Source organism: Zonotrichia leucophrys, chromosome 4 (assembly GCF_028769735.1).
Source record: "Zonotrichia leucophrys gambelii isolate GWCS_2022_RI chromosome 4, RI_Zleu_2.0, whole genome shotgun sequence".
NCBI lineage: Eukaryota > Metazoa > Chordata > Aves > Passeriformes > Passerellidae > Zonotrichia > Zonotrichia leucophrys.
The window spans coordinates 22,192,752-22,213,794 of record NC_088173.1 but is presented as its reverse complement, the minus strand read 5'-3'; the positions used below and the strand labels follow the sequence as shown (position 1 = coordinate 22,213,794).

The following is a 21,043-nucleotide window of genomic DNA, read 5'->3' as shown; positions in this document are numbered from 1 at the left end:
AAAATATGCTGGTTATATGCATATTCATTCAGACTACCATTAAAGGCTGCTTTGAATGGCATGTAATAAAATTTGTGAAAGGCAGAATGAAAGAATGACCCATCTCTGTATAGCATCATGATAGGGAAAGAACTGGAATTTTTTAAACAATTTTAAAAGGTGGGAAGCCACTTCATGGCTAGTGTTGGTTGGCATATTAGACATTAGATCTTGAAATCTGCCTTCCAGTGGGAAGTGCAGGTCTTGGGACTTCCATTTGATGATGGGGGCATGTTCTTGGTGAAACCAAGTGTCTTGTGTCTGTCAGGCACTGCTGATAAAAAGGTTTATTAGATGTGCCATCGAATAGTTAATGCTGAAGGTGCAAAACTGATTATTGGAAAAGGTAGCACAACAAGGGATTATAGGAGCCCTACTTCTGGCAGAGTGGAAGTTGTCCCATATGTCATCCATGAGCAGGCAGTGCCAGGACAAAAGCTGACAGAAAGTGCTACTTTAAGATACCAGGAGAAGAGATATTATATATCTGAATTAATGTAGGGTGGCTGTGTATAGTCCATGGCAATATCTTCTGTTCCTCTGAAATACAGCAATGCTTGTGCCTCACTCACTTGGGCATCTTGAAGAGAGGTCAGATTTAGTAAGATAACAATGAGCTTGAGACTCTTCCTGGTAGAATGAACAGAAAATTACAGATCCTGTGGCAGGAAGCAGAGCATTAAGTGCTGTTCATGTGGAGAAATGTGTAAAATGACATCTGGGACAGTGTCTAATACCTTAGTGAAATACAGGCATGGAATTTGTGATACGAATAGATTTTACAGTTGTAGGTGAAGTCAAGTAGATGCCAAAGCTAGTGTGTTAGGAAGCAAAGGCAACAGAGACAATTTGTTAATTGAAAAAGATAACTTAAGACCATGAAAGCAAAATTAAGAAACTTTGATTATATGAGATAGAAAGTATTTCAGGAGAGCAAAACCAGAGCCTTTCTAGTGAGGGGCTTTGTGCTTAGAAGCTGTAGTCATTGAATGGTAGGTGAGTGCCTTATTAAAATTTAGATAAGGTTAATCAGGGTTTTTTCTTTCTAAATGAGTAAGTTGCAATTGGGCTTTGGGCTCATCCATGAATAAAAAACTTGGCAAAGGTGAGAGGGCACCCAGGTGAAAATTCTGATCTGGAATATTGGCGGCTAATAAATGATTTATTGATTGATTGATTGATTTATTTAGTGAGAAAATTGCCTGAGAAGAAAATTAAATTTTCCAGTTTTACTTATGCTGCAGTAAACTGCTGGGAGAGAAATTGTAAACTGCTCAGTTATACAAGCCAGGCAGAAGAGAATGAGTGGCAAAAATACCAAAGTAAGATTTTAGGGTGCGCAGAAAAAAGGGAGTGAGACCTAATGAAAAAGCTGCTGTCCAGAAAGAGCTGATAAGGTGATATTCTGGAATCTAAGCAGTAGTGTCAAAAGTGGACAGAAGATGGTTACTGGATAAATGTTTGCTGAAACTATTTGCATATACAGGGAGTAAAAACTTCAAGGGCCTTTTTCAGCATTGTATAATTTGTGCATCTTGATGTCCTATTACTGCTGAAATGAGCTGGCTATGGTTTAGCAAAAGGAGCACATCCTTGTGCATGACTGACATCAAGTGATAGGGAGAGACCTAAACATTGCAAAGTAATTGATTTTGTTTGTCATTTGAGTAAACTAAATTTGCAGTAGTAAATTAATATTTACACTATTTTAATGTGGGCTTTTTTCAGGTTAATCCATTTTATCTTTGCCCATCTAAAAAGCCACTAGGATATTATTTTGCAACACGTGTAGCTTGTGATTAAGAGAGCCAAGAAGTCTGTGTAGGAGCAATCAGATATGTGGAAAGCAAGAAGTATGCTCCTTTCTCCAAATACAGTTGACTTAGAAAATTCTCATTTCCCTAACTTTTTTTTCCCAGAGCCAAATGTAATTCACCCCTAAGCATCTCACCATCCAAACCTCCTCATTTTTCTCCCCACTTTAAAACTATTCTCTCTTTTTTTGTCAACCTGGCCCTTGCACCTGCAGTAAATCCCTTTGGATGGTTCTCTGGGCTGCTGGTCCTTGCTCAGGCTGAGGGCTTCCCCATGCCTGTCCTCCTGACCTCCTCAAGCTCACCTTCATTGAATAATGGCTGGACAGTAGCTGACCAAATTTAGAATAAAACAAGTGTTGTCATCCCACTAATTCCACCCCAACCTCTGAATTTCAAGAGCATTTGCTATTTTTCTGGATTTCACTCCTTTAAAATGAATGTATTTACATGCCAGAGCAAAAGTCATATCTCAGAGTAACTTAGACAGACCTAGTGGACAAATCTGCCTACAGCTTTGGAGGTTTGTTCTTCGTCCTGTGCAGAATTTGACCTTACTCTTAAAACTTCATGGCAGTTGCCATGTGAGTTAGCAAAGAACAGGATAGAGGGCTCTCACTAGATTTGAGCTGACACTTGCAAGTACCTTAGTGCATTTGACTGCCTATGCTGAGCATATTATTTGCTTTTGGGTCCTCTATTAGCTGATCTGCTTGCATTAGTTTTGTATACAGCATCCTCAGACTGGTTGATGAGTAACACCAGAAATGCTCTTTGGTTGTATATGTCATGTCAGGTAAACTTACTGTATTTCTTTCTTCCAAATCCTTGTGTCCCTGGCTTTCATTTCTAGTGTTAAGGTACCATTTAAAATTCTTTCATTAGAGACACTAGGTTTCGCAGATAGTTAATATATAGTTGGAGAATAAGAATGTTTTTAAAAATACCCTCTTCCCCCACCACAAAGATGTCTAAAAGCATAAGAAATGACCACCCCCCTGCTTTTACACTGCTGTGGCTTAGGAGCAGCACACCCTAATTTAGTGCTCCTCACCTAGTGAGAGTCTCCCAAACCAGACACCTCTCACTGCCCTCCCCTCTCTGGTGGGAGGCACAAAGGCAGAGATCATGAGTTGGGATAAGAACAATTTACTGGGAGCAGCAATGAGATAAAATGGACAGGAACAGCAGCAATACTACTGAAACCCATGTAAATAAAAAATAGCACAGCAGTCCAAAATGAACCAGGTTTGTAGGATATCAGGTATGGAAAAATAGCTACCTGTTGAAGCAGTTCAAAATGAGTGTCAAAGTTGTGAATTTTTGCCTAAGTTTTATAATGCACTGGATGACTTGTAAAATTACTTATAACTAGCTACTAGGCAAGTCTTCAATTCCAAATTTTAAAGAAATAAGTTGTTCAAGATGGGATATTGGAATTCATGGAGTCCTAAATTGAGTATTTAGCTTTAGAAACTTTGACATCTAAACCATGTCTAGTTTTTTTTGAAAATTGCATGGGTTTAATTTTATTTCCCTGTTGTAATACAGTTTAGCTTGTATTTGTTCAAATTCCAGGCCATCAGCTAGCAAATAGTGTTCATAAGATAAGGCTGGATTTTATTGTCCTTAATTTATTATTTTGGGAAAATATACAGTCCATGATTTTAAAGAATTGTGCTCTGAACAATTAAAGCTGCCATTTATTTAGTGATATGACGTTAAACTTTATCTTGTTCTCCTGTTTAATTTCTGTGAATTACAACAGTGAAATTTGACAGTTTAATATGAGGGAGACCATCTCTTTTCCCTTCTACCCCTTTCCCCTCATTTTTCCTATTAATATCTAAAAACTTCTTCATTTACTTTAGCATATCAGGCATATATTGTGTTAAACTAAACATTCCTTAATTTTTCCCTCCCACCATGACCATCAAACTAGCACAAATTAACACTCAGTGCCCTCATCATTTCCCCTGGGCATCTGTACCCCGAAGCAGTTCACATGGTAGAATGAGGTTTATGTATGAAGTCCAGAAAATAAATGAGCAGAAAATGCAGTTCCCTGAGGGCTGTCCTGCCTCTCCTGTGTTTTCACATGGCCACTGACAGCAGCTCTGTGACAGTCCCTCTGAATGTCTTTTGGAATGGCCTCCAGCTTGCCTTGGCCTGCTTCATGCTCTCACGTTTGGTCATTTGCTTGGAGTTCCTGCGTGGTTTTTCTACCAGAACTTTGCTTCTAGTGCAGACTGCACTGGGTTCTTTTGTGTTCCTTTAATGGGAGCTCCAGCACCAGAAGGTCTCCTGGATCTCCCACAGCTCTCCTTGTGCCTGCTCTTGGCCTCCAGAGGATGCAGCCATCTCTTAGCAGAATACAAAATACAGAATTGCTGGGCAGTTTTTTTCAGACTGTTGGCTCTGGTACTTGGGGATTTCTGCTTTTCTCCTGGATGCTTCCCAGCCTGTCTGGTAGTGCGTGCTGTGCTGCTCGGGCATCCTGCTGTGCTGATTGCACCCACAAACCAGGCTTTAGTTTGCACTGCTTGCTCATCTGCTGCTTCATCCTGCAGCCTCCTTTCCTTCCCTGCTGCTGCCTCCAACCAGTCCTTCCCTCACTGCCTCATATGGCAATGGAGAGCTGCTTTCCCTTTGGCAAGTTCACAGATTTTACATACAGGAGCAATTATTTAAGCTTTTTCCTCTAATTAAAAGATTTAAGTTTTGAAAGTGAAAGACCATCTATTTTTCATGATTTTCAAAATTAAAAGGGATGTATGTGTTTAAATATTGATGGTTTAGCCCTCTGGTCTTTCCCATAGTAAAACAACTTAAAAAATGGAATGGAATATGTAATCATAATAGAGAGTCATTGAACAAATTAAGAACTTCTTTTGAATGGGTGTAAAGCAATAGAAAACCTCAGTTTATGCAGAATGTTTTGTCCTCATCCAAGTGCATCCTCATTAACTTATGAAAGTAATCTTTCAGGATAAAATTTTGTTAGGGATTTTGGCAGACTTTTTTATTTTGACAGGTAATGAATGTGAGTGTAATGGTGCTGGAGCAGAGCCCTTGGCTATCTACGTGCATTTATAGAGCTTTATGTATCTGAAACATACTTCCTAATTTTTGTGATGTCTGAATCATGCTGTTTTGTGTAGTTTACATATATCTAACTGGTGATGTATGTATATTCTGAATATAGAATTGCCTTTGATTTTTTGAATCAGTAAAATTATGCTGATAGCTTTAATCAAAATGATAAAATCCTTCTCTCACTATGACTCATATATTTGCAACTTAGAGTTTATTAATATTGGCTATTACTGGCTGACACCTATGAGATAACAGAATGAAACTGGGATTTTAACTGGGAGTGATCAGTATACACAAATATTTAAAACATGATAAAATCCCCTAATTTTTTTTCCCCCTGAGCAGGAAACAGAATTTTAGAACAATGGACTTGTGGGAGGCTCAGTTGTACTTTTGAGAACTGCTGGTTTAGTTGTTTAAGCTGCAGAGGGAGTTGATCAAGAGCTGTGTGGAGCTTATTTAGCTTTCTCCAGGTTCTGAGTTGCTTATGGCTAAGGATTTGCAGCATTGTGATGGAAACATTGAGACCAAACACTGGACATTCCCAGAGACAAATAACTTCCCAGGTTATAGTTTCAGAGAACATCTGTAAAGTCTGTTTAAGAAGTTGCTTGGAAGTGCATGCTTTGGGTTGAGTTTGCCCTTGAAACTCTGTCTTGAATAGAAAACTTTATTTTTTGCTGCTGCTGAATCTTCCTGTGACCTGTTTGTGGTGCTGGTGTCTGTATCAAGCTGGTGGTGTTCTGGAGCCATGCTCATGATTGTCTCTGAGGGCTGGTGGGAAGGCAGAGAGTGTGGTATTGTTGTGGGCTGACCCCCCTGCTGCCTTGTCCTCTGGTTTGAATGCCTTGGTTCAGCATTTCAGTCCCATCAATTGAAACTGAGGCATGCAGGAGTGTGATGTTAGGGTTTAATCTAGGAAAGATTGAGCTCATGAGCTGAAGGAGGAAGCTGGAAGTAGTAGTGATGTCAGTCCATTTATGACTGTGTGGCTATCATGAATTACTCACAATGAACTTTAAATGGACATTGAGAAATAAACACTAATTGCTTTGTACTGTCTGCATTTACCCAAAAGACTGCATTTGTCCTTTTGGAGGGAGATGTTTACTGTTACCTGCAAGCAGAAAATTAGGTGTATCCCAGCACAGTGTGACTGATTTACTTATTGAGACTCAAGCTCCTAGAGAAAATAAAATCTTGGTTACAAGAGGTAGCATTTTACTGGGAGTGCCTGATCTGGCCATCTACCTTGAAGTTGCTCGTCTGTTGGTATGATGGTCAGTGCTGCCAGTGAAATCCAGCCCTTGCTCGTGTGGGTCACTGCAGGCTTCCCTATGAGGTTCTGGAGGAGCCGGAGCTGCCGTGGGGCTGTGGCTGAGCCCAGCCCCCTGAGGGGTGGCAGGGCATGTGGGGAGGGTTTCAAGTGAGTCTGACTTCATCACTTCAGACACAGTCAGCTCTGGCTGAGTTGAATTAGCTGAGCCATAAATTGATGGGCCTTGTGATGTTGCCTGCTATTTCAGCAAAATTTGTGATTCAGAGCACAGGCTACATGTCACCCAAAAGTGTCCTTAGAGTTTGAAAAAAATGGTGTACAGGCTTCTTTGAATATGAATGAATGAAACTATTTTTACAGCTAATTTATCCTTTATCCTATCCATCTTCTCTTCTGCTGAGTAATTGAAGAGTTTATTGAGGTCTGAAGCTGATCATGACAGTATCTGAGGTGTTGGGAAATAGAAGAGGGGACAGTTCCTAAATGATGATATTGGCTGGTGTCTGGTGTTGTTCCTGTCATATTTCAGTGCTACTGGAATTTTGTTTTTGTGGAGCTGATAAAATGTTAAGGGACTTAATCTATTACACTGGCATCTTTTGAAAACAAAAATAGAAATTCAGCGTTGTGTGTCTGGTGCTACCAGGCTTTCTGCCAAGTTTGTAATGACAAGATAACAATGAAGCCGAAAGTGTCAAATGACCTGGATATGTTTTCAGTGAGCCTGAGTTGTTTTGATTCCTCTTCAGGAGAAGGAGGCTTTCAGGGATGGAAATGCCCATGGTAGGAGAAAAGCAAACTTCAGGAGCTCTCACAAATGCAAACCTTATACCAGTTTCTGGATGTATAAACTTACAGCTGCAGATTTCTGCCTCTTTCTATGTGAAAGACCTGACATTGGGTTTGAGAAGGTCTGGATCACCTCTGGTGCTCAGGGACATTTGTGGAATGTTCACAAGAATTTCTTATGCTTTCCATAGGGGAGACACCGTTAATTGGTGGTGCAGAGCTTGCAGATTTGAGATCCTTGGGTTTGGTGTTTCATAGTTTCATGCATGGTGATTGTAAGCTGGGTCAAGATGACAATTCCTGCCACTTTTAAATGCCACTGTCAGTGCATTTAAATAAGTATTTAGGCTTTACTTACATTCTGCTTTATGCACTTCAGTGCTGTTTATCTTCCCCATTGAAACTGCAGCTCTATGAAAATACTTAAAAATGAAGAGTATCTACTCTAAGGAAAAAATGGCACTTGTGATACAGAGCATAGAAACAAAGTACTCAGCACTATAAATCCAGACTACTGCTTTTTGGAGAGTTTTGCCTGTGAACCAATTTAGGTTATTTTTTGCATTTACTTTACAGATTAGGTATAATGAAAATTTTTCTGTGGGATATTGCCAATGAAAAACAAAATCTAAGATAACACAGGCAGTAGATTTTATCTTATAAGCATGAATGTATCTTAACAGCTCAAAGTAACTGAAAAGGACCATAAGGAAAAAATAAAAATAAGCAGAAGAGTTTAAGAACCTAGATTCATGGGGCATAATTTTGAGCAGAAAGGCAGGAGAGGAAAAGAGAATCCTTTAAGGTAGCTGATAGAGGCAATGTAATCTTTGATGACTCTGACTGATACCAAGTATCAGATCCCATTTCTTGAAATCTTAGAAAATTTGGGTTAAAATTTTGACTAATTTTTGAAAAAAATATGCTGGAATAATGGTGGGGGTTTTTTTGGACTTTTTTTTATCATCTTCCCCCACCCATTCATCTGGGTGCAAAAAAGATTAATTCCACTGGAAACATTCCTTTCCTGATGACATTTTATTCTTGTTCAAAAATTTTGGTGCTGTTTAGCTGATTGTCTGGTTTCTAAAATCTGCTGCTGTAAAAGCTGGCCTTGAAACAGTATGGTTTCATTGCTGACTCTTCTTTTTAGCTTATTTTGTGTCTCATTGGCTAGAAGCACCTTCCTAAACTCAGCATTAGGGTCTCTAATGGAGCATGTCGCAATTTGAAGTCATTAAGAGCAACATCTAAACACTCTTGAAAACATTGTTCATCTTTGTTTTTGCTTTTACTGCTCTTCTGTACATTATAATTATGTGATATATTTTATTTCAACTGTACTCTCACTTTGAAATTTTCTTTCTAAAATTTCAGTTTTGATTTTAATATTAAATAGCTGTTTTCTGAAATTGTAATAAATTGCTTGCATACAAATGGGGATGTAGAAAAAAAATTGAGAGCTCTTTTTGAGAAATTACGTAGGAGAAAATTCTCTGTATAATAAAGTAAATGGTTATTTAAAAGTTAAATGTGAGACCCATTACATCAGGGTATCTGCTACTGCTTGCATTGTTAATTATAGGTATCTGTCTGTAGAAAATAGTTGCCTTTTCACAGTGGATATTATGTCCTATTATGTAATCTCTTCCTTCTGATTTAAGATTTGCTCTGATTCAATTTAATAGTACTTAAGGTTTTGAGTTGTAGTACAGACCTGCAAAACATCAAAGCCCCGCTCAGTTACTTGGGAAAACAGCATTATAGGATTCTTGCTGAGGTCAAAAGAAGACCCTGTTTGTTTTATGTGCTCTCAGGATCTCTGGACAAGTTTTGGAAGTGTAATGAACTGAAGTAATCTGGTCATTGCTTACCTCAAAATTAAAACAAAAGGAACTGTGTGCAAAAATAGCACAAAGAATACCAAAATGAGAAGTTATATGCAGGCAGAGAGAGGGGACAGAGGACACTGCCTTTTCTGTGCCTCGTGTGAACCTCTCAGGATCTAGACTTTCATAAACTTAATTTTGTTGAACAACCATCTAGATAAGCTGAAGTAATGATGATGTTTACTTGTGTATTTGGAGGAATTAGAATTATTGTCTTGATTCTGAGCATGATTCCACTACTGTAATTCTTCCACAAATTGTCTTTTTAACAAAATGTTGCTCCATATTGTAGAAGATTTGAAAATGTCTGAGAGTTTTCTTTCGGTTGATACTAAAACTTCCAAATGTTTCTGAAAAACAAATCTAGGGGTACAAGACGTGGTATAACATTTCAAATGAGGAATAATTTATTTTCAAATTATGATATAAATAACTAAAACAAAATTGTCACTCCTACTCCACTGGTTTACTTTGTTTATTCATTCACAAATATACATATGTATCTTGAATACATCAGTTCTGTACACTAATTTATGGAAACTTGTTGTTGAAGGAAAGTGTTTAGCTTTCCATGTGAATGAATTAGTTGTATTGAATGAGTTAAGTGTGTGTGTGGAAAGTGTCAATGTACATGGTCTTGTTTTACTTCTAAAAACCTAGAGGATGTGTCAAGTTATTTTAGTAATTCAAAAAAACATGAAAATTTATAATACCTTAACTAGGTATATAAAGTCTAGGGGGACGTAAAAAATGCTTATTATGTATTTTTCAATACAAAAAGTCTTCATTTAGAAACTAGCATCTAAAGTCTTTGTGTGACATTGGAAAAATACTCCTCTGTTTTAATGAATTTCATGAATGTTAATAAGCCAAGCTGTGTTTAGACAAGGTCTTGCCTCTTAAGTAATGTTTTCCAACAACTTCTCATTCTTTGAGACCATTATGTAGATCTTGTGATGTCACAGCAGTCTCCATGGCAACACAGACGTCATTGACATGAAGCATAAGCAAAGCTGTCTTTATTCAAACCATTTATTCATTTATTTATTTATTTGAAAGAATAAGATAAAAAGTAGGTTAGGAAAAAACCTTTCATCTTTGAATGTTTTCTGAGATAAAATAATATGAGAACTTCTAATTTAAAACTAAAATAAGGGTAATTTTTCCCAAAGAAGGATCTATCCCCAGGTGTGCTGATGAGGTATCTGCTTCCAAGCTTTCTGTTCTAGATAGGTTGCAAAGCTGAACTGCTGGAACAAGCTAAATTTGTTGTTGCCTCTACTAGTAGGTTCTAGTTTTGTTTGTTTATATAATTGTATGTTTAGTCTGTGAACATAGATCTTGAATTCAACAGAAGAATGCTGCCAAAATGTTTCTTTAGTGTGGTATATGTAAAAGGGCTGTAAAGGAACACTAAGTGGTATTCTCCTCTGAAAAGTATTCAGGATTACCTGCTGCTATGAAGACCCTGAGAGTCTACCCTTTCTACAGTAAATTTACAAAACAATTTGTTATTCTTAAAAGCACTTTTTCATGTGGGATTTTAAACCATTTTTCAGCTTATTATTTTAGTTTTGATGTCACATTATGAAAAGTAACAAATGTGAAACTTTATACAATTACTTAATTTGTCTACCTAAACTAGTCAAACTTGCTACCATATTCACTCTTGTAACCAGGTGAAATTTTAAAATTAACCTCACTTTTCAAAACAGTAATCTGCTGTAAAAGAAAAACTGTGTGAAGATCATAAATCACATACTTCAGGGTTGACTGAGAGGACTTTGTATGGAAACAAACCTCTAGAATCTAGCTAATTTCAAATTATTCACTGTGTGTTTTCAGGAACTTATTTTGAAGTGTTTTCAGTAGTCAGCTATAAATTAGCAGATTAATGCAACCTCTGATCTGGGTTGCATTTGCATAAGAATTAAATCCCTATGAGTATTACATAGATAAAGCACTATAGTCTGTCATCTGTAAGGATGCTAACTAAAAGTGTTCAAATCACTGAAGAGGTTCACTAAAGTTTCCAGCTGGAGTTTAGCTTCTACACATTTTTAGCAGGAATTATTTAAAGCGTTAATTTCCTATAAATGTGCTTATTCTGTAGTTTTAATATGGCCTGGTTAGTCATGCAGCATTCTCTCTGTCTGTTTGCTGGGTTATTATCCTTGGCACCATGATTGCTCTTCCCCCACAGGCAGCAGGGGGTTTGGGTCCCTGGTGGAGCAGGGAGCTGCAGGGATGTCTCAGGCCCTTTTCTCTTGTGAAACACTCCTCCCAGGTATTATTAAGTGGCGTGTACTTAGCTGTGATATCGCAAGTGAGTCCCTTCCCTGACACATGAGCTGTTGTATCTGGGACTGTAAACACCTAAGCTATCCTGTGACATTGGATAAGCCTAATCATCCTTATCCATGGTATGCAGTGAGCTCATGTCTCCAGGATTTGCAAGTAGTGACAGTTCTGCAAATGCCTCTTCAACTTGCCAGCATCTCAATTTTCCTTTCAGCTGAAAAGCATTTCTGTAAAGCAGCAACTTGCTTTTGCTAAAAAGAGTGCTATAAATAGAATAACGTTGTAGGAATTAAATAAGTTGAAGGAAAAACAAAACCCTGATCTACTTATTATTTTGATATGCAGATGACCAATACATTTTTATTAAAAAGAATAGTTACTATAAGTCAAAAACAGCTTGGGCTTCCCTTGCATCTTTACTTGCTTTTCCTAAAAGACAGGCACTAATTCAAACGAGAATCAAAGAAGTCAGCCTATATTATCAGATAATTTGATGTTCTGTATAAAGATGCCCTGTCTTTCAGCTGCCAAACTCTTTCTTTCGCAGTTTGCAGTGTGCAGCCCTAAGTGTGGGGAAGCCCTGCTGCCTTCCTTCCCTTGCCTCATCCCAGTGGAGCGCTGTTCACGTTAGAGTGGCTCTGCATGCATGACGGGCTCTGCCTTTTTTCTGAGGGGTCAGAAAATGGCCACGCCAAATTTAGTTTTCATCAGAGCACTTATGCCTTCCCCTGGGAATGGCTTGTGCATGTACATGAGCTTCTTAATTGTAACTTTCTTTTTTTCCTTGGCAAGGATGAGTTGGACGGAGGTCTGGGTTTCAGAGCACACTGATGTGAAACCCGGCTAAACCTAGCTTAAATAAAGAAACCTAGCTAGAATAAACCACATAGAGGGACGGATGCTTTTCATTCTGATCTGCACACACCAAAATGAAATATGGTAGTTCTTAATGGAAAAGATTCAGTCAAGTTTCTCCTCCTGCATCCCTTCTTATCTCTCTAAATGAGAGCTAAAAAATAGTCCCCATTGTGTTTCCCTTCTAGATGTCTACTTACTACTGCTCTATATTTCATCAAGGAATTCAGTGTGACTGGTTGGCTTTACAACTAAATCTAACTAACATTTTGATGTTGTTGCTAGTTGAATGTTGATTATTAGGTCAAGATTTGATTTTAGGATTTTTTGGAGAGCAGACATTCTGCTCATGTTTGTTTCTGTATCATCAGATAATAATTGATGCAGTGATTGAAAGCAGGTGCCTGCCATGACCTCGTCAGTGGTGGCACTGCTGTGAGGAAGTGGAGTGTGCAGGTGGGACATGCAGCTCATGATCCATCCAGTGGGATGGGGCCTCCTCTCTGCTCTGATATTGAGAACCAGATGATAGAAGGAAGATTGGAAATAAAGTGGATAGCACTTGAATGTAAATGGTGATGGTAATAATAGCATTTTCATGGTGATGGCTACCTAAGAGCAAATGAAGACACTTTGGCTTACATAACTTCAAATTCTAAATATGCTTCATGCAATACCTCTGTATTTCATTTTGGTAGTTTTCTGTGCTTTTTCTAAATGTAGGTGTCAATTGAAGCAATGTAATTTTCACAAAAAGTGCTTTGAAGTATTGGGTTTATGTAACTTAAGATCCATTTTTATCATGAATATGTTAAAAGCTTGAGAAACTGAACTGAACTGTGCATAGCCTTGTGCTTATGGATTTATTCATATACAGTCTTGCACAGATAAAGAGATTGGTTGCAGTGAAGGTGGGGAAGGATAATGTTTACTTTAATCTCCATGTTTATTTAGATGCTCTGCATTGGCAAATACTGCACATCAGTGATATAAAACCTATTGTACCTACCATTTGAAAACTTCAGAACAAAGAAAATTTTTTAATATCTTGATTTCTGGAGTTTTGGAATAAAATATTTCAATAATCATCCATTACATTTCTACTTTATTTATATTGTAATTTTTTTATAAAAAAAGCAGCAAAATCTGTATTGAACTAATTTCCTTGCTTACATATACCTTATATGATTCTAAGAAATTGAGAAACAAGAAAATTTGCTACTTGTATTTTTCCTTTCAGTACACCTTGTTTAAATAGAAAATTCTTTTTTATTCAGAGCAAGTGTCAATTACATAGATTCTCAACCAGCAGCTTTGTTCAAAATATTCCAATTACATATACATAAAGCTATAACAGTATTATTATTATTTGCTGAAGAATGTGCACCACAGACATGACCATACTTTGTGGAGCTATCTTTGTGAGACTTAGAAATAGTTTTACTAAAACCTTAAGCTAATGTATATAGGGAATATAAAAATAAATAAAAGTTAAGATTACATTGTAGAGGAAACCCTAAATTTTTGTCTGTCCTTTTTGCAAAATTGTCATTAGTGAAATTGAATTTTCTATGTGCGTGATCTCTGATTTTTAAGAGGGAAAAAGAACAGGGCTTAACACTGAAAACCCTTTTCTTGTTGCTGTGAGGTTTCCTTCACATTCTGCATCACTTTTGATGAATGCATTTACATTCCAGTGCTGAGAAATAACTTTCCATTTGGGAGCTGGGTTGACGTGAAAACAGGAATGTGGAGGCCCAGGGTGAGGGGACAGGGCTGAATGCTGATAGAGAAACATTCCCTCTTCAGTAGCTGCTGCCTCTCCTGCGAGCTTTGAGAGAGCATCTGTGTGAGCGTGTGTGAGGATGTCTGGGGACCTGGGGAAATGGATGGGTCTTGTCTGCAGAAAACTGCCTTGTCCTCCAATGTCATGATGATAAGAGAAAGAATAGAACAAGTCACCTCAATACCTGCAAGTTTTTGGCTGTCTCTGTGTGTAAGTGCTTATAAAAATGCGTGTTTTGCTTGTGGCTTTAGATGTTTCATTTATCGAAGTACTTTGTTGTTTAGTTTTATTAGCAAATCTATTCAATTTGAAGGGGAATAAATGCAGACTGTGGTCCTAAATTATTGTGTTGTTGTTTGCTAGCCATAGGCACATTTAAACTACTGTAGTTTCATAATAGTAAAGAGTTTTTCTAATGAAAAATGAGAATATAAACTTGGGAAACATCAAACCCCTTAATTTTCATTTAAAACTTGTCTTCTGTTAACAAGCATGAGACCTGAAAACTGAAACCTCTGTTCTTTAGCCAACTATGTATGTTTTCAGTATAACAAGTTGTAAGCTGAGAAATGTGTGTAGTAAGATACACTTATGGATAGGGGAACTGTCATCTCTGATCAGTGTAAATTCAATTTAAGAATGCATTAAAATGCAAATGAAATTGTAAACTACTTACATGGGTTAAAATACCTGCTTTTAATACATAGTGAGAAAAAACAGGGTTTTTTAATACTAATGACTTTATTTGGAAATAATGTTTTTAAATAGTCAAGTGGGAAATTAGACTTTTGTCAATTCATTAAAGGAATAATGTAGTTAGGGAGAAATTGCTTGGGGAAAATACCTGGCTGTCCACTATAAAGTAGATTCCTGTAAATAATATTTTTATATATCTTTACATAGTTGTTTGGGTTAGGGCTTTTTGTTTGTTTTTTTTTTCCAGGGAGGGGTAGTTGGTGTTGTTATAATTTTTTTTGTTTTGATTAAAGTAGGTTTATATTCACATCATGCATTCAGTATCCCTATGTGAATACAAGTACTATGATAGAAAAGGACTCCAGAAGTGAAATTATCTCTGGGACAGGTACTGAGGAAATCATCTGTGAAGCTTAATACTTGGGGAATGTCAAGTCAGAGCTTGTGTTGGTAGTAGGGAAGAAAAGTGTTGGAAAAGCTGCTGCAAAACAAGGTTCTCTGGGGAATTTAGGTGAGGCAGCAATATCCTGACCAGGCAGCCCTTCTGGCTTTCTAAATTACTGTTATACCTTCTGCATCCCATATTGACAGCTACAATTGCAAAGATACCTTTAAACTGCTTCATCTTCCTTTGGTGAAATTCTCTTATGCTCATCACCGATTTAGAGAAAATAGTTGCAAACCTGTGATTCTTTCAGATGTACCATTGCCTTAATAGTTGCAAACAAACTGTATTTAGGAGTCAAAATTAATAAGACTTGATAAGACATGGATTTAAATGGAATGGTATGATACAACCACATAAGAAGTGTATATAATGTAAAATTCTCTACTGCATTTTAAAAACAAAAATGGGATTTAAGCTTATGCTGTCTGTATGCACAGGCTTATCTCACCCTATGGTAAGGGAAGAAGTAAATTTGTCAAATCCCTGACCTATTGAAACCTGCTAATAAAGGCTCTCTACATTGTACTTTAGCTAGCTAGTACTCAGGTTGACTTTTTTGTGAGAAATCTGGGTAGTCAAACTCACTTTCTATGGAAAGTCTGGCATCAGAATTTTGTAAATATTGTTTAGTCAAAGTTACTGGAGTAGAGCTGATATTAAGAAGATAATCAGCTCTTCCACTGAAGCTTTTTTTGCTTGGTACTGTTTCTGTGTGGTACCTGACATCCCACAAGCCAGTTCACATGCCTGTTTGTGGTTCCTTATATGAAGTTGTTCTGCTGGCATTTCTGAGAGTGGCTTGCATTGGAAAGGACCTGAAAGATCAGATAATTCTAAATCCCCTGCCATGGGTAGAGATTCCTTTCACTGGACCAGGTTGCTCAAGAGCCCCATGCAGCCTGGTCTTGAACAATTCGAGGGATGGGACATCCACATCTTCTCTGGGCAACTGTTCCAGTGCCTTACATTACTATAATAAAGAATTTTATACAAGGTTTTACATTTTGGACTTTTTTATCAGCTCAGCAAACTGATTGTAACATGTATTGGATATTTGCTGCTTCTTATTGCATACTAATGTTTCAAATAACATTTCTTCAATTAAATAGAGTTTTTTTGATGGCCTCCTCTACTGAGTGGCTGGTTGCTGCAGCTAGGTGTTTTGGAGAAGACTCTCACTGAAGTACTTTTTTATTGGTCTTTTATTTTTGCTCCTGTGGGAAACTCTGGTAAATTAATTCAGATACAACTTACTGGCTTTGATGCCAGTTGTTTCTCAGAGCTGCAGGTCAACAAAAAACCTGTGTTCAAGTGTGGTTCTGCAGGAAAGAGTATGCACTGTCGTGATGGATGTTCTACCACAGTCAGAGATGGACAATTCTGATGTGCCCAGATGTAGTGGATAGTGCCAAGAGAGTTCCCTAATTTTCACTGATTATGTGAATTCCTCACTGGTGATGAATTTTCACCAGAGACTGGAAGTCAGGAGGTTTAGCTGGTGTGGCCGTCTGAGAACTGCGGCGCTTGAAAGGTCATTTGACTTTCTTGTGCCTTGATTTACTTGTCTTCTTTCTTACAGCACTTCACAAAGTTTAGAGAGTTTGTTTACAGCCTGAAGTGCCTTGTGATCTTTGGTCAAAGATAATATATACATGTGATGCACTGTCTGCTCTGATAAATTTCGTGCTGTCATAGGAGTCTGAATAGTCCGGGAATGGCGTAGTTATTTGCTGTGAAAGCCAGAGTGTTATTTGGGGGCAGAAATTGAGAATTTTCTCTATAGTAACTGAATTCATGCCTTCTGTCTTAATATGTTGACTACTTCTGGTGCTCAAAGGTGAAATCTAAACAAGTTATTCAAGAATAGAAAAGCACATCCAAAACACAGCTTTTTATTTTTACTCTGTTTGCCAAAGCTTGAAACTTTGGCATGTCAGCAGCAATTAGCAACAGACAGAAGTTCAAGTTGATACTTACAGACAGCAATAGAGGAGCAAGGAAGGTGGAGTTGAAAAGTGTACATGCTTTTTTTGTTGAAATCAGTGCTTTCTCTGAGATGTCCTGGTCCAAGGCTACAAAAATGAGTTGGCAAAAATACAGCAATATGTGTTTTCTAAGTGGGAAGAGAATATTTCTGTGTACTTCCAAGTAGAGTATCAAATAAGTTGACTTATTGATCAACATTTTTTGCATTTTCGTTTTTCAATCATAGAGTTGATTTACTTTCTCTGTTCTTTACTTCTCCTTTCTGTTTGTAAGGAAAAGCTGTGGTATGAATCAGATTATTGGCTGAGAAAATAAGTTTTGACACTTGTACAACAGTGTAATGAATCAGTATACTGGCTTAATTTTCTGCTGTCTTTAAGAATAGTTGAAATTGCATAAAATTCAAGATGGTATCATAGAGTAAAGAAACCTGTGTTTGGTTGCTGGACTGTAGGATGAAGCATGTGTTTGCCTCCAGGAAAAAAAGCATTTTGTTCAGAGACTTCTTTATTGAATATTTCTTTTCAAGAGGCCTAGTATTCTGGAAAATTTTTTCTATTGTAAAAGTCCCATGTACCATTAAATGCGATTATTATTTTGATGAATAAGCACAGCTGGCATTTCTTTTCAATATGTGACTGCCTTCTTTTTGAGCCTATAAATGTGCTGTTGTCAAGAGATTAGCCTTTGGGGTAGCAGTTAAATTGTTCATTTCTACCGACGGCCAGGCGGGACAGGAGCATAGATATGAACTGCCTAGACAGACTGCTCTGAATGATGTGTGAACTGCAGGTTGTGAGTTAGGAAATAAAGCTTAAAAGAGTTGTCCTTCACAAACTCTGTACCTTCAGTGTGTTGCCGCATGCCAGCATTGGTTAAAATTCAGATGTTGAAGTTTTGTTGAGTTCTGTTTGTTTTTCAAGATGTTGCCCTGGGGGCTTCAGACAGGAAGGGTTCCCAAGTCGGTTGCACAGTGCCAAGTGGAAGAAAGGGAAAGGCCAAATAGTTATATTGGCTTTCAGCTATTTTAGAGTGGATTGGTTACAGCAAACTTGGAGAGGTCCTGAAGTTGCAGGCATTTTATTGTCTGTCCTGCCCTCCAGTCTGCAATGGGAAAGGTCTGGCATTGACCTGGCATTTGTACCCAGGGGAAGAATCACACATCCCTGACATAAAACTTTAGCTGGATGCCTTTCTTCCACTCTGATGGTGTATGATTGAGAATCGAAGTGTAGAGCTCCTGGATTTCTCTGAACCATGTACTGGTCCTCTGCTCTCCACCTTTACATCTGCACTTTGAGGATTCTTTGCAGTGAACCCTGCGGGTGCACAGATACATCTAATATGGGCAGAGCACTCCAAAAACCAAACCAAAAAACCTTTCAGCTTTTTCTTACAGGGAACAAAATATTATGCTTAATTATTCCACTATGATGAGAATGTCTGTGAAAGGCCAGAACAACCTTTTGTCCTCATCTATTTAATTTGGGAATACACTCATTTTCCTATTTTATTAATTCATTTAAAGTAGAAAAGAGCTAACTGAAGTTGGTCAGCCTTTTAATTCTTTCTTTGGTGTGCCAGTTAGCGTTTGTTAAAGAAATGCAGATAGCTTAGGTAACTTAATACTGTAATGCCAGAAGATACTCTATCAAACTCTAGTGCAGCTCAGAATCAACTGTGCCTCTTCAGTAGACAGCTCTTGATTGACACTTGTTTTGGTGCTAATAGACTTATTTAGCAAATACTCTTAGGGAACTATGTAAATACAAAATAGACAGCTCTCAGTGTCCTTGGGTCTCACTTACTTGTCAAAGGACATATGCATGAAACTTGTATTGTGCACAGGTATGTATGTTTTTCCTCTGCTTTACAATATCTGGCTAAGATATAAATATGCTTTTGAATTCTGTTATAGCTCTGATTTCTTTTCTAACTGAAATATTTTTGTTTTTCAGTTTTGGCAAGCGTTCTGCTGGCAGTTTCAGACGTGGATGTGAATGCATTGTTTTAGAGCCTTCTGAAATGATTGTGGTAAGAATATTTTCAGTCAGTTGCTTTCAAATTTTACAGACCAGCTTTGGTAACACTTCAGCTTCCAATAAGACTTATGATTTTCTGGTTTCTACATGATATTTTAATAAATATGAGATGTCATAGCTATAATTTATATTGTTCTTACATTTACATTTTCAGATTTCTTGTAAAACTAAAGTTTTCTTGTGGTGGCAGAATAGTTTGTGTTTTGTTGGGTTTTTTTTGGTTTTTTTTTTTTTGTTTTTTTGTTTTTTTGAAACAGCTTCATTATTATTATTGGTAAACCTAGATGCTTTAAAGTATTAATTTCAGGTTAATTTAAGTAATGTTTGAATTACATTTAATTTCAACTGTCTCAGGTTTTTAAGAGTAAATTTGAATGTTTTTAAATTTTGTCAACCTTTCTGGGTGCAAGTGAGGGTATTTTGTTAGCAGCATCTGCTGTAGTCCAGTGGCAGAACATGGTCTCTGAGGGTTCACAGGCTTAAAAGTTTTATTTGACACCTCAGGGCACATCATCTGAACAAATGCAGAATTGGTGGGCTAGTTTTTTTTTCTCTCTGTCACAGAGATACAGATCAGTTCATCACAGAGGCATGACAATTATCTAAGCCATGTAGGTAGCTTAAATATAGACTGTGACACTAACCATTTTTTTTCCTAAAAAGTAGCAGTTTCTGTAAAACTTGTGGAAGCTCAGGAAAATGTGGTATTACTTTAGGATTGTTTATTTCCAGTTTGTGTAGCTTGCATCAAACCATTTAGGAAACAGTTTGTTCTGTTTTCTAGAAGTATACAATTTCACTGGTTGTAGCTGTGTGAACATCTGCCTGTTTCACATACATTCTGTTTTTAAGTTATGAGGGAGAGTGGTATAAAGATAAGGTATTGGGAAAGGAGATGACTGAACAACGGGAAATTTTTTTGACTGATGGATAATGTCAGGTCAGAGGCAAGTGTTTGCCAAAAAATGGAACTGCCACACTTCTGGAAAGATGAAATTGAATGCTTCACTCAGGCTCTCAAAGGGACAATTGTACTTTGAATAGAAAGAATCCTATCCCAGAGTTGTTTGGGCACACAAGAGGTGTAGCAGGGTGTGAGTGTGAAGGTGTCAGACGTGAAACAGATCCTGCCTGCAGAGGGGATAGACACTGCCTGCTCTTGTGGTGAACCAGGGGCTGTGCTCATCCATTTGAGTTACTGCACTGAAGGCTGTGCTTTGTCACTTGGGCTGACTGATGTGTGACACTTCTGACATGGATAAGCTGCAGATTCATAGGAGTATTTTGTCTAACATTTCCTTGTTGAAAAATGTGCAGGAACCTTGCGAGGTGCCTCATCTCTCATCCTGAGGGATGGAATTGAGTAACAGGAATTAACTGAATCCCCCTATATAGTCAATGTTGGAAGCTGTGATTTTTTTCTTCATTTCCTTGTTAGTCTCAAATAACTCGAGTAAGGTTTCTATTAGTAGGGTAAACACGGAAGAGATGTTGATTTTCAGCCAAATTACTGCAAAAAGATCGTTCTCTTCTGCGAAAACCAGAATTATTAGTTCAGATATTTTTATGTCAGCATACTGTTGTGTAGTAAAGTAGTCTTCAAACTCTGTAGACAGTGAAACTGAGCAGACTAATTTTATACTAGGATATACCTAATAGGTATTTTTTATTCTCCCTGTTGTTGTTTTGAAGTGGTTTTTTTTAATGCACAAATCCAGTCTATTAGAAATCCTTTTATGCCTTCAAAATATTTGAAATAATAAAACCAGTCCTGCCTGAAGAGTGAAGCTTTTGCCATGGATCAGTTAGGGAAGATGCTGAATAGATGTCAATAGGGAAACAGGCAAGTGTTCTCTTGTACCAGTTTTCTTCCTGGAATGTATTGATATTTCTTCTGTCATTTTTGAAAAGTGATCATATTCTGTGATCCTTTCCATACTAATGTTGTTCTATTACTTTTTTAGCAGTGATTTCACACTTAGTGCTGAAAATACAGCAAACTCAAAGCTGGCTGCTGCTTTTT

At 37.5% G+C, this 21,043-nt stretch overlaps 1 protein-coding gene across 5 annotated transcripts in view; it reads left to right on the top strand.

Moving 5' to 3' along the window:
• RAPGEF2 (Rap guanine nucleotide exchange factor 2) overlaps window positions 1-21,043 on the top strand; it is a 185,509-nt gene that overhangs the window by 76,935 nt on the left and 87,531 nt on the right. For all 5 annotated transcript variants that reach the window (XM_064710756.1, XM_064710757.1, XM_064710758.1 and 2 more), the window contains exon 5: window positions 18,937-19,012. In XM_064710756.1, the coding sequence (XP_064566826.1) occupies window positions 18,937-19,012 (76 nt within the window). The remainder of the gene's footprint in view (window positions 1-18,936; window positions 19,013-21,043) is intronic.